This window comes from Nelusetta ayraudi, unplaced genomic scaffold, assembly GCF_046127955.1.
Source record: "Nelusetta ayraudi isolate G7.1 ecotype Tasmania unplaced genomic scaffold, CSIRO-AGI_Nayr_v1 ptg000258l, whole genome shotgun sequence".
In the NCBI taxonomy this organism is placed as follows: domain Eukaryota; kingdom Metazoa; phylum Chordata; class Actinopteri; order Tetraodontiformes; family Monacanthidae; genus Nelusetta; species Nelusetta ayraudi.
Genome location: NW_027466307.1, coordinates 25,001 through 36,749, shown reverse-complemented (window position 1 = coordinate 36,749; position 11,749 = coordinate 25,001). Strand labels below are relative to the sequence as shown.

The window sequence follows — 11,749 nt, the reverse complement described above, 5'->3', positions numbered from 1 at the left end:
TTTTTCTTTTGTTTTCTTTTCTTTTGTAAGATTTCTTTCCCCGCTACTTTGGCGGGAGCCTTCACCTGACAGGTGCCCTGCATTCAGCTCGCATTCTAGCGCCTTCTCATTAACGGCGGCTTGGGCCGGCAACACGTTAGCTAGCAGGACAGACTGGGTGTCTGCAGGGCGGCCATTAGGCCCCACAAAAGCCCCCGGCGGGGGGGTGCTTGTTAAATGTGTGCGCCTGTTGTTCTCCCAAATTGCCCCTGTGACTAATTGCCCAGTTAGTCCCCTCCGAGGGGGCTGCACTCGTCTACCCCACCTGGAAGCAGCCTCCCGCTCATCACAGCAGTCTGGAAAGAAAAAAGAGAGAAAAAGAGCTGAACCAGGGGCCGGTGGAGGGGCCGCTGGCTGGTTGGCTGGCTGGCTGGCTGGCTGGCTGCAGACGGGGCCCGGCCAGGACGTGGGGCTGGACTGTGAAGCCGCTGGTGATAGAGACCTGGGGAGTCTGGACGACGGCCCTGATAACACATCTCAATGTGGAGCCGTGTGTTGCTGCTCCGCTGCGGACCTGGAGGGGCCCGGCTCTGCATCAGACGGGTGGGGGTGGGGGTGGGGTGGGGTGGGGGGGAGGAGGGGGAGACGAATCAGCGCCCGTGTCTGTGTGAGTCTGTGAGACGAGAGCTCCGCTGCCCCCAGTGGCACGATATGACCTTGTGTGTGTGTGCGTACATGCATTGCGAAATGGATTTGTCTGTCTGTCTGTGTGATGGCAAGAGAAAAACGCAACCCAAAGGTGCTGTGAAGCCCCCCCCCCCCCCCCCCCCGCTGATGCTGCAGCTCGTCATCGCTTGCTGTTGAAAACAGGATCTTCATTTTCTGGCGTGGTGATCTCTGGTTGTGTGTCGCTGTCAGATCAAAGAAGACACTGTAGAAGACGGTGATGGCATCTGAACCCCCCCCCCCCCCAAACTCACCTCACACACGCACACACACTTGGAAGCAGGGACACATGAAAGAGAAGCCATATGAGGGACGCCTGGTTGCCAGGTTGCTGCCTGGTTGCCAGGTTGCTGCCTGGTTGCCAGGTTGCTGCCTGGTTGGTTGATCAAGTGTGTCGTGTGCACGAGAACCACTTGAAACAAAGCGTGGTCTTGTTTTACCTCGGACAGTTGGTGTGTGTGTGTGTGTGTGTGTGTGTGTGTGTGTGTGTGTGTGTGTGTGTGTGTGTGTGTGTGTGTGTCGGCTACACGAGGCCTTGAAGGCCAAACTCTGGGCTTTCAGACTGCCCCCCAACACACACACACACACCACCACCACCAAGTAAGAAAGTGCTATGCATTGTTAACCCCCCCCACCCCCTCCCCCACCTGTGTGTCTGCGGGCTGCTGCCACAAAACAAGTCGTTGTCTCCAAACACGTCGTCTCTGTTTCTGTGATAGCGGCTTTGATAACAGACTGATAGGGCCGGCTGCCGACCCCCCCAACCACCCCCCCACCCCCCCTCACCTTGGTGTGTATATAAGGGGAGCGGCGGGCAGACACAGGTCCAGTCCCAGCCAGCCTCGGTCCTCTCTGCCTCCCGGGACTTCCTGGATTTCCCCACCGTCAGTGAACGCCCCACCATGGCCCTCTGCTTCAGCCTGGCTCTCCTGGCCGCCGCCATGCGCCCCCTGGAGGCCTTCGACATGGGCCAGTCCACCCGCTGCGTGGCCATCCCCGACCAGATGAAGGTGTGCCAGGACGTGGGCTACTCGGAGATGCGGCTGCCCAACTACCTGGGCCACAGCAGCCTGGAGGGCGAGGTGGTGCCCCGCTCCGAGGACTGGAGGCCCCTGCTGCGGACCGGCTGCCACCCCCAGGTCCAGGCCTTCCTCTGCTCCCTCATCGCCCCCGTCTGCCTCGACACGTAAGCCTTCACTTCTCCTCCTCCTCCTCTTCCTCTTCCACCACCTCCACCTCCTCTTCCTCCTCCTCCTCCTCCTCCGTGTTCCCCCAGCTCTAACCTCACTGCATCCTCTCTCTCTCCCTCTCTGCCATCCTGCAGCTTCATCCAGCCGTGTCGCAGCCTGTGTGTGGCGGTGCGGGACAGCTGCGCCCCCGTGCTGGCCTGCCAGGGTCACGCCTGGCCGGCAGCGCTCGACTGCGACCGCTTCCCCGCCGAGGAGGACGTGTGCCTGTCTCCGCTCTCCAAGGTCAGCCACCTCGCCAAAGGTACGTCCGTCCGTCCGTCCGTCCACCCATCTGTCACCCATTGAGGTCGTTGAGGATGGAGACCTCCACCCTCCAAAGGCCTCGCTACAGATACTTTCCCAAGGACCTGACACTGTGCACCTCACTCATCACTGGTCCCCCAGCAGGGCTCCAGGCCCTCACCATGAATGGTTGAACTGTGCTTAGTAGCAGCAGCAGCAGTAACAGCAGCAGCAGCAGACACAGCAGCAGCAGTAGTAGCAGCTGTTGCTGTTGTTGATATAAAATCTATATTTTGTTGATTTGTGAACTTAAAACACTGCAGTTTCTGCTTCTCTTGTCAAAGTGTTGATCAGTTGCACTGTAGATGAGAGGAAATGTCTTTGCAAGTCCATTTAACCCGGGCCAGGGGATTTTCTGCATGTGCCCCCAAAGTTGTCAGTGAGCGGCCTGACAGGGAGTTCCTTGTAGATAAAGTTAGCCTGGAATCCCTGCTCAGTATGTAGTAACAGTTATATTAATGATGTTTGTTTGTTTGTTTGTTTTTTCTGGACAGATCTGCCCAGAGTGGCCTGCCAGAACTGTCCCTCTGTGGAAGAGGCTCCCTCTCTGAAGGCGGTCCTGGATGCCTTCTGCCACCAGGACTTTGGTGGGTCCACAGTCTGCAACTCACTGCTACACTTCCACTCACTGCTACACTTCCACTCACTGCTACACTTCCACTCACTGCTACACTCCCACTCAGCAGACACTTTGATCCAATGCAACGCACGACATCAGCAGGATTCTAGCGTGGAAGGAAAAACCTCAGTAGATGGAATGGAATGAATGGAATGAATGGACTTTATTGATCCCAAATTGGAAACGATGCTGTTGCAGCACTAAAACAATACAACAATAAACTTTACAAGGAAGAAAAACGTGCTTCAAGTTTGATGAGCATCTCCTGCCAGAAGTGCCGGTTTTTTATTTGTTTTGTTTTGTTTTTCATTTTTCTGTGACACTCACTGACAGACAGTTACTGACTAAATGTCAGTAGTAGTTCTTCTTCTTCGACATCGGATATTTAACATCTGCGGTGCTCAACTTGTAACATTTACAAATGTCATTCTTTCCTTCTTTTTATTTCTTTTGCGTTCTCTTCTTCCCCAGCGCTTTAACTCCTCCCCCTTCTCTCCTCCGACAGCCGTGACGGCCAAACTGCGCCGCCGCCGCCGCCACCACGCCGCCGCGGGGGAGCCAGGGGCGGAGCCAGGGGCGGAGCTGCAGGTGGAGGTGGAAGGACGCGTGGAGTTTGTGCGCCAGGGGCCCCTGCTGCCCTACGACACCCGGCACCTGCTGCAGCAGTGGCTGCTGGTCAACGTGCGCTGCGCCGGCGCCCTGCTTCGGCCCGGCCGCTCGCAGCTCTACGTGCTGACGGGCTCGGTGCGGCCCGACGGCGCCCTGGCGCTGGGCCGCCTCTTCCCCTGGCACAAGAAGGACGCCAGCATCGCCGCCGCCACACGCAAGTGGAAGCAGCACAGGTGTTGATTGGCTGGCTGGGAGTAGAGAGAGAGACTCTGGTGGGGGGGGGGGTTCTAGAATGAATGCACTCAAGCCTGTAAATAAGACAAATGAAGCCTGTAGAAAGTGTAAAGTATTTATTGTGTGTTGTGTGTATTTATAACACTGTCTTTTTGTGTCATACTGAAGGAAGATGAGGCACCAATTAAAAAGTGTTGCCAGTGTCTCTGTTGCGTTTTCTTTCTGGGCTCCTTTTCCAGGAGAGGTCTGGAAATGAGCCGTTTGTGATGTCACAGAGGGCACCTTGTAGCTCTGGCTGTTGGGCGAGTCACAAGGCTCCGTGCACGTGGTGTCAGGTCAAACAGAGCATTGGAAAGCTCCTGGCAGGCTGTAAACAGAGGGTTAAAGAAATCTCCTCCCTCTCCTCCTCTTCCTCCTCTTCCTCCTCTTCCTCCTCTCCCTCCTCTCCCTCCTTTCCCTCCACCTCCCTCTCCTCCTCTTCCTCCTCCTCCTCTTCCTCCTCTTCCTCCTCTCCCTCCTTTCCCTCCACCTCCCTCTCCTCCTCTTCCTCCTCCTCCTCTTCCTCCTCTTCCTCCTCTCCCTCCTTTCCCTCCACCTCCCTCTCCTCCTCTTCCTCCTCCTCCTCTTCCTCCTCTCCCTCCTTTCCCTCCACCTCCCTCTCCTCCTCTTCCTCCTCTTCCTCTTCCTCCTCTCCCTCCTTTCCCTCCACCTCCCTTTCCTCCTCTTCCTCCTCCTCCTCTCCCTCCTCTCCCTCCTTTCCCTCCATCTCCCTCTCCTCCTCTTCCTCCTCCTCCTCTCCCTCCTTTCCCTCCACCTCCTTGTAACTCGTAGCGCTGTTGCGGTTGGGCGAGTCACAAGGATCCTGCGTCAGTGCGTCAGAGTCGGGACACTCCGAACACGTGGTGGAAGGGAGCATCGGGAAGCTCCTGGCAGGCTGTAAACAGAGGGCTAAGTACACTGTTCCATGACTAAATGTACCAGGCAGGCAGGTAGGCTCCAAAATTTAAAAAAAGAATAGAAAAGTGTCATTTAAATGATCTTTAACCTGATGTTAAGATTGTTGTTAGCAGCAATATTTTAAATAGTTTCACTCATCAATGGACAAAACTGCCATGTGGCTCATGCACAATTCTTCTCAGCGTTCGTTCCACACCAGCATCTCTCCTCCTCTCTTCTAGAAGGGAGCGTCTCTCCTCCTCTCTCCTCCTCTCTCCTCCTCTCTCCTCCTCTCTCCTAGAAGGGAGCGTCTCCTCCTGAAGGGAGCATCTCTCCTCCTCTCTCCTAGAAGGGAGCGTCTCCTCCTGAAGGGAGCGTCTCTCCTCCTCTCTCCTCCTCTCTCCTAGAAGGGAGCGTCTCCTCCTGAAGGGAGCGTCTCTCCTCCTCTCTCCTCCTCTCTCCTCGAGGGGAGCGTCTCCTCCTGAAGGGAGCATCTCTCCTCCTCTCTCCTCCTCTCTCCTCGAGGGGAGCGTCTCTCCTCCTCTCTCCTCCTCTCTCCTCCTCTCTCCTCGAGGGGAGCGTCTCCTCCTGAAGGGAGCATCTCTCCTCCTCTCTCCTCCTCTCTCCTCCTCTCTCCTCCTCTCTCCTAGAAGGGAGCGTCTCCTCCTGAAGGGAGCGTCTCTCCTCCTCTCTCCTCCTCTCTCCTCGAGGGGAGCGTCTCCTCCTGAAGGGAGCATCTCTCCTCCTCTCTCCTCCTCTCTCCTCGAGGGGAGCGTCTCTCCTCCTCTCTCCTCCTCTCTCCTCCTCTCTCCTCGAGGGGAGCGTCTCCTCCTGAAGGGAGCATCTCTCCTCCTCTCTCCTCCTCTCTCCTCGAGGGGAGCGTCTCCTCCTGAAGGGAGCGTCTCTCCTCCTCTCTCCTCCTCTCTCCTAGAAGGGAGCGTCTCCTCCTGAAGGGAGCGTCTCTCCTCCTCTCTCCTCCTCTCTCCTAGAAGGGAGCGTCTCCTCCTGAAGGGAGCGTCTCTCCTCCTCTCTCCTCCTCTCTCCTCGAGGGGAGCGTCTCTCCTCCTCTCTCCTCCTCTCTCCTAGAAGGGAGCGTCTCCTCCTGAAGGGAGCGTCTCTCCTCCCTCACCAGTGTACCTTTCCTCTGAACTGGCCAGAGAGAAAAGACTGCCGTGTGTTTGTGGTGAACGACCCGAGCGGCTCGCCGCAGCGCTAATGAGATGATCAGTGTTCTCATTAGCACCTGAATGGCCTGGATTCATTACCAAGATAACCAGCGCCGCCCACACATCTTCTACATCAGGGCCGGCATCAACATTGTTTTCATCTGACGTATTCTAAGTTTGGTTTTTCTTACGTGCCTACAATAGCTGTTTATTGTGGCGTTGAAGTGATTTTAATGCCGACTGGGAGAAGAACTTGTGGAGAACCAAGCCAACTGGATCACATCCATCAGTCTTCAAGCCCAGACTTTCCATCTGCTGCTGAGTCAAAGATGTAAAGAATATCATCAGAATGTGCAGTGGCCACGCAGTCTGACTTCTACTATTGTACTGCAACAGTGGTATTGATAGCGCTTTTCAACTGGGGCTCAGCGGCAGAGTCCAGAGAGTCCAGCTGTGTCCCACAGCTGGACTCTTTCCGGCTGCAGGGGAAAACAAACACAAACTGATTGATTTCATGTTTTCTTCTTTTGTTTTAGCTTTCATATGTGTTGCAGTCAGTGTTGGGAGGATTACTTTGCAAATGTAATTAGTTACAATTACAAGTTACCCTCCTGAAAATGTAATGGTAGCCAACTACTTTGTCCAAGCCATGTAACTTTTAACATTTGATTTACTCTTCTACATATTGAATGAATGTTCTCAAGTGTTTAAACCTGAAGCTCCTTTGCAGACATTTCCCCCCCCCACAGATGATCAGTTCATGGACAACAGGTCATCTTGGAAGAGGTGCGCTTGTTTTCAGCACCAGGAAAGAACGGAGAGGGAGAGAATTGAACCCCCACTCTCACCCCAGCACTGCCCCCCTCCACTCTCGACCCCCCACCCTCCCCCCCCGAGTGGGCTTCATCTGCTCCGTGACCCAGCAGAGCAGGTAACACAGCGGCTAATAAAGCAATGACGTCTGTCATCAGCTGCGTCATCGAGCGGATGAGTGAGTCTGGTGGGAGGCGGAGCTCCGCTCGCTGTCCGCTGAGAGGAGCTCCGCCGAGGGAGAGGAAGGAACCATGAGCAAGGGTGAGGCAGGGGAGGGGGGGGGATTGATGAAGGAAGATCTCAGGGATTTTTCTGTTTACAAATTTTAATTTCTTTTTTCTTTTGGAAAGGAAATAAACGCTTGAGCTTTTTCTCCCAGTTTGCTTTGCAGTGGTGGCGCTGGTGTGCCTGGAGCTCTGCAGCCCGGCCGCCCCCCCCGCCTGCGGCCACGGCTGCCGCCTGCGCTCCCTGGCCGAGCTCTTGGACCGGGTCGTCCAGCAGTCCTCCAGGATGCACGGCATCTCCAGCGACCTGCACTCAGAATGGGTGAGTTGTCTCCCTCCGTCCTCCGCTCGCTCCCCTGGCCCCGCCCCCCACCACCACTGTCCATCATAACTTCCAGTTATCGGTGAAAAAAACCAACCCAAACAAACAAGCTGCTTCCTGCTGATTGGCTTTGCCTGCAGGAGCGACACAACTTCCCCAACAGGATCCTCATAGGGAAGCGGAGGTGCCACACATCCAACATACTCACGCCTGAGGACAAGGGCCACGCACAGAAGCTTGGGGTGAGTGTACACGCATGGTGTTGAGGTCATCCAGAGGTCATCCAGAGGTCATCCAAGGCACTGAGCTAACGAATGAGCAGAATCTCTTGTGTTCTTTTCTACCTGCCACCGCAGAGAGAGCAGCTGATCGAGGTGATCCTCCAGCTGCTGGGGGCCTGGGGGCGCCCCCTGTCCCAGCTCCACTGGACCATCAACCAGGACCACGACCAGGACAAGAACCAGGACTTCAGCCACTACAGAACCAACAAGGCTCTGGAGATCAGCAACATGGTGCGCGAGCTCAGCGACGGAGTGGCCATCGTGGTGGAGAAGGTGAGAGTCCTTCCCACTGACTGACTGGCTCACTGACTGACTGGCTCACTGACTGACTGGTTGACTGACTGACTGACTGACTGACTGGCTCACTGGTTGACTGACTGACTGACTGGCTCACTGACTGACTGGCTCACTGACTGACTGGTTGACTGACTGACTGACTGGCTCACTGACTGACTGACTGGCTCACTGGTTGACTGACTGACTGACTGACTGACTCACTGGTTGACTGACTGACTGACTGACTGACTGACTGGCTCACTGGTTGACTGACTGACTGACTGACTGACTGACTGACTGACTCACTGGTTGACTGACTGACTGACTGACTGACTGGCTCACTGACTGACTGACTGGCTCACTGGTTGACTGACTGACTGACTGACTGACTGACTGACTCACTGGTTGACTGACTGACTGACTGACTGACTGACTGGCTGGCTCACTGGTTGACTGACTGACTTTGTTTGTCCACAATACAAGCTCACTGCACCAAGGGTAGACCATGTTGATGATAATGATGTATGAATTGCTATTATTATTATTATTATTATTAGTAGTAGTAGTAGTACTAGTTGTTGTTATTCGGGACTGGGCCACAGTGAAGACCGGCTCTCATCAGAACCGGTCTTCGCCAGGCCAAAACTCGATTGTTTTTCGTATGTTTATTATTATTATTTTCCCGCCGCGTCTTTGAACACCATTTTAATCCCCTTACCATACAAAAAGTCAATTAAATCTGCCACATAGGTAGAAACTGGCGAAAAATGTTATAAAATGAAGAGAAAAAGGCAAGATTCCACTATCTAGCGCCCCCTAGAGGCGTCCAAACATTAGAAATGGGTCTAGCTTCCACTAGGAAGGTCGAAAAAACAGGAAAAATCCCACGCGTTCGTCTCTTCAAGCCTGACATTTCGTACGCTCTAACCTGTTTCACCCGACAAACAGGAAGTGAGTCATTATTATTATTATTATTATTGGGTAGACTGTTGAATTGCTTGTTAACTGGAATCAGCTGATCCTGTGACGCCAACCTGACGTATGAAGGCATGACGACGTGGCTAAGGCGAAACTGAGGGCCAGCGTCACTGGGTGGGGGGGGGGGGGGGGGGGGGGGGCAGTGGGCGACTCCGAAGGTCATGGTGACTTTGAAAAACTGCCGCAGATCTCCTCGGATTTTGCCATCACACATCACAGCCGTCCCCAGGGTTCACGAAGCAGAGGAAGTGTGCAGCGAGCGGCGGACTGAAAGGCCTCGGTGACGTCAGGGGTCAGAGGTCAGAGTGGGCAGACTGGTGGGAGACTGTAGGAAGGCAGTCAGGGACTCGACTGGCCACTGGATCACTGGGTTAGAACCAAGGTTTGCAGAATAGCATCTCATCTCTGGACACACAGGATGGATGGAATATCTATGTATATATATATGTATATATATATACATATGTGTGTATATATATATGTATGTGTGTATATATATATATATATATATACACAAAATTCAGAAACAAAATTTATGATTTTTTAAAATAAATTCATATACTACTACTACTAATAATAATACGAATACTACTACTACTACTACTACTACTACTACTACTACTACTACTAATACTACTACTACTACTACTAATAATACTACTACTACTACTACTACTACTAATACTACTACTACTACTAATAATACTACTACTACTACTACTACTACTAATACTACTACTACTACTAATAATACTACTACTACTACTACTACTACTACTACTAATACTACTACTACTACTAATAATACTAATACTACTACTACTACTACTACTACTAATAAACACATTTTATTTGAAGGCGCCTTTCTGGCACTCAAGGACGCCGTACAGACCAAAAATAAAATCATAAAAACACACAAGCTGTAAAAAGGTTAACATTTGCAAAACAAAGAGAACAAGCAGTCCTAAACAGCTCACAGGTTCTGAGGGTGGATTTGAAGAGGGGAAGTGAGTCCATGTTTGTGAGCTGGTGTGGAAGAGAGTTCCAGAACTCTGTGCTCCCCCTGGTGGTCAGACGAGGTGGAAGGTGTGAGTGTATGGGAGGAGGTGGCGACATGGAGGAGGGCAGACAGGTATGGAGGGGCGAGGTTGTGAATGGCTTTAAATGTCCCTCTGTATACACAGTGAACACACACTCACACTCACACACACACACACACACACACACACACACTCACACACACACACACACACACACACACACACACACACACACACACTCTCTATCAGCGCCTGCTCCTGATTGGGTGGCAGGGTTCAGAGTGTAGAACTGCTGCTGACTGTTGGCATGGTTCTCCTCAGATGAAGCTGCTGGGCGTGCTCGGCAACACGGTGGGACACGCCCCCCCCGAGAGCCTGGCTCCGCCCTCTGACCCGTCCTTCTACAGGCGCCGAGATGTGGATTCTTTGGACCGCCACGACCTTCTCTACTGCCTGCGCAGGGACTCCAATAAAGTCAAGAACTTCCTCCGAGTGCTGAAATGCGCCACCTTCCCTGGTCCGGACTGTTAGTGCTGGTGGCCAAGCACCGTAGTTGTTATTTATTATACCTTTGAAGTTTTTCACCCCCTCCGTTGTAAAAAAAACCAAAAAAAACTGTGTTTATTTGCTGATGAGTCACATGCCCCGTGCACTCCAAGCCTGACTTTTTGTTTCGGAAGGAGTCCATTCCTTTAAACGTGGTCGTGCATCCGTTGTGTCATTGGTGGAGTCCTGGCCAATGAGAGAAGTGTGTTCTCCAGCACTGTGCATCTTAAAAAGAAAGACAAGAAATGAAGAGCAAAGCCATGAATAAACTGCCACTGTGTGTTTTGACTCACATCCCTGTTGTCGTGCCTGTTTACCAACATATTTACAGACTACACATGAATATAAAACTTACGCGATGAACACGTATGTCAACCATCACTTGGCTTGCACCTCAGAGCTAAACATAGCAGGAATAATCAGCGTGGAAACGGGACTCAGTTATTCACTTTATTTACAGCTGACCAGCTTTACATCCACAACCTTTAAAAAAAAAAATCATATTTACAATTTTTTTCACCTCATTTCTTTTTCTCTGGATTGTGAGTGGATTTTTTGTGTCGATGTGCATGCAAATATGATTATTAGTAAATAAAATAAAAAAAGATTGAGAAAGAAAGAAAAAAACCCTAGAGACGTATTAAAATGAGTCATTTATGCTCCCGCCTGATGTCAATTACAATCTCAGAGGGGAGGGGGGGGGATATTTCCAGGAAAGTCACGTACCAATGAATCGCGTGCCGCAGCCATCGAGACGTGAATAACGGCGGTGACCAAGCAGTTGAACCTTGTTACATCCGTGACGCACACGGCAGTTTGCTACATGCAGTGAGACGCTAACGTGGCTAATGTGGCTAACGTGGCTAACGTGGCTCAGTGGCTTCCACTAACGACAACACGGTTCCAGCCGCCACCACTTTGGTCCCTGCTTCCTTGGGCTTCCAAGCGGGCCGAGTAGGGACCATAATGGTGACATTGACACAGAGCAGGGCACTGATTGGCTGAGAGTTTTGATGAAAGAGGAGCACGAGTCCAAACCAAACTGCCATTTTTAAATCCCTCGCGAGCAATCAAACTACAACAACAAAAAAACTACCGAATGAACACCGAAGCATCACAGATCACAACAGCTGGAGTGAAATGGAAAATATGTTGTATTGTTCAGCCATGTTCAGCCATGCTCAGCCACACGGATGCCATGTACCACCGGCCCGGTGGGCACCGGGAGGGAGGCGGCCTCGACTCGGCCACGACAGTACTTGGGAACGTGTGTGAGAAGTGAGTGTATTGTGACCCCAAGCCACTTTGGTACAACCGCTGCCTCATGTAGCCAAACTGTTAGCCACCACCGCTAACTCCATGTTCCGCTTGTGTTTTGTGTTTGCTGGCAGCCAAACCTTCACTGTTTAGAACGATTTTAACGCACGCTTAAGTGTTAACCTCGGTTGAATGAAGCTGTTGCTGTTTT

At 52.4% G+C, this 11,749-nt stretch overlaps 3 protein-coding genes across 3 annotated transcripts in view; 2 read left to right on the top strand and 1 right to left on the bottom strand.

The window, feature by feature from the left end:
* The first annotated feature begins 1,539 nt into the window (after positions 1-1,539).
* Positions 1,540-3,731, top strand: szl (sizzled). The gene is made up of 4 exons (XM_076017091.1): positions 1,540-1,891; positions 2,030-2,196; positions 2,732-2,824; positions 3,362-3,731. The coding sequence occupies exons 1-4, from the start codon at positions 1,608-1,610 to the stop codon at positions 3,703-3,705; spliced, it is 888 nt and encodes a 295-aa protein (XP_075873206.1). The 5' UTR covers positions 1,540-1,607; the 3' UTR covers positions 3,706-3,731.
* A 2,975-nt stretch (positions 3,732-6,706) lies between these two features.
* Positions 6,707-10,311, top strand: LOC142882375 (prolactin-like). The gene is made up of 5 exons (XM_076017092.1): positions 6,707-6,875; positions 6,994-7,160; positions 7,301-7,402; positions 7,517-7,714; positions 10,057-10,311. Exons 1-5 carry the CDS (start codon positions 6,866-6,868, stop codon positions 10,264-10,266), a joined length of 687 nt encoding a protein of 228 aa, XP_075873207.1. The 5' UTR covers positions 6,707-6,865; the 3' UTR covers positions 10,267-10,311.
* Positions 10,312-11,595: 1,284 nt separating this feature from the next.
* The window catches only part of dbx2 (developing brain homeobox 2), a 5,175-nt gene continuing 5,021 nt past the window's right edge, over positions 11,596-11,749 (bottom strand). Inside the window, exon 4 of the mRNA XM_076017089.1 lies at positions 11,596-11,749. This exon is cut by the window's right edge and continues 623 nt beyond it. The gene's annotated coding sequence lies outside the window, so the exon portion shown is untranslated.

Bases quoted from the DNA above. Each gene is read 5' to 3' on its own strand.
- szl (XM_076017091.1), top strand. From the start codon at position 1,608: ATGGCCCTCTGCTTCAGCCTGGCTCTCCTGGCCGCCGCCATGCGCCCC. The intron at 1,892-2,029 runs GTAAGCCTTCAC...GCCATCCTGCAG, and splicing joins GCCCCCGTCTGCCTCGACAC to CTTCATCCAGCCGTGTCGCA. The intron at 2,197-2,731 runs GTACGTCCGTCC...TTTTCTGGACAG, and splicing joins GGTCAGCCACCTCGCCAAAG to ATCTGCCCAGAGTGGCCTGC.
- LOC142882375 (XM_076017092.1), top strand. The intron at 7,403-7,516 runs GTGAGTGTACAC...CTGCCACCGCAG, and splicing joins GCCACGCACAGAAGCTTGGG to AGAGAGCAGCTGATCGAGGT. The intron at 7,715-10,056 runs GTGAGAGTCCTT...GGTTCTCCTCAG, and splicing joins TGGCCATCGTGGTGGAGAAG to ATGAAGCTGCTGGGCGTGCT.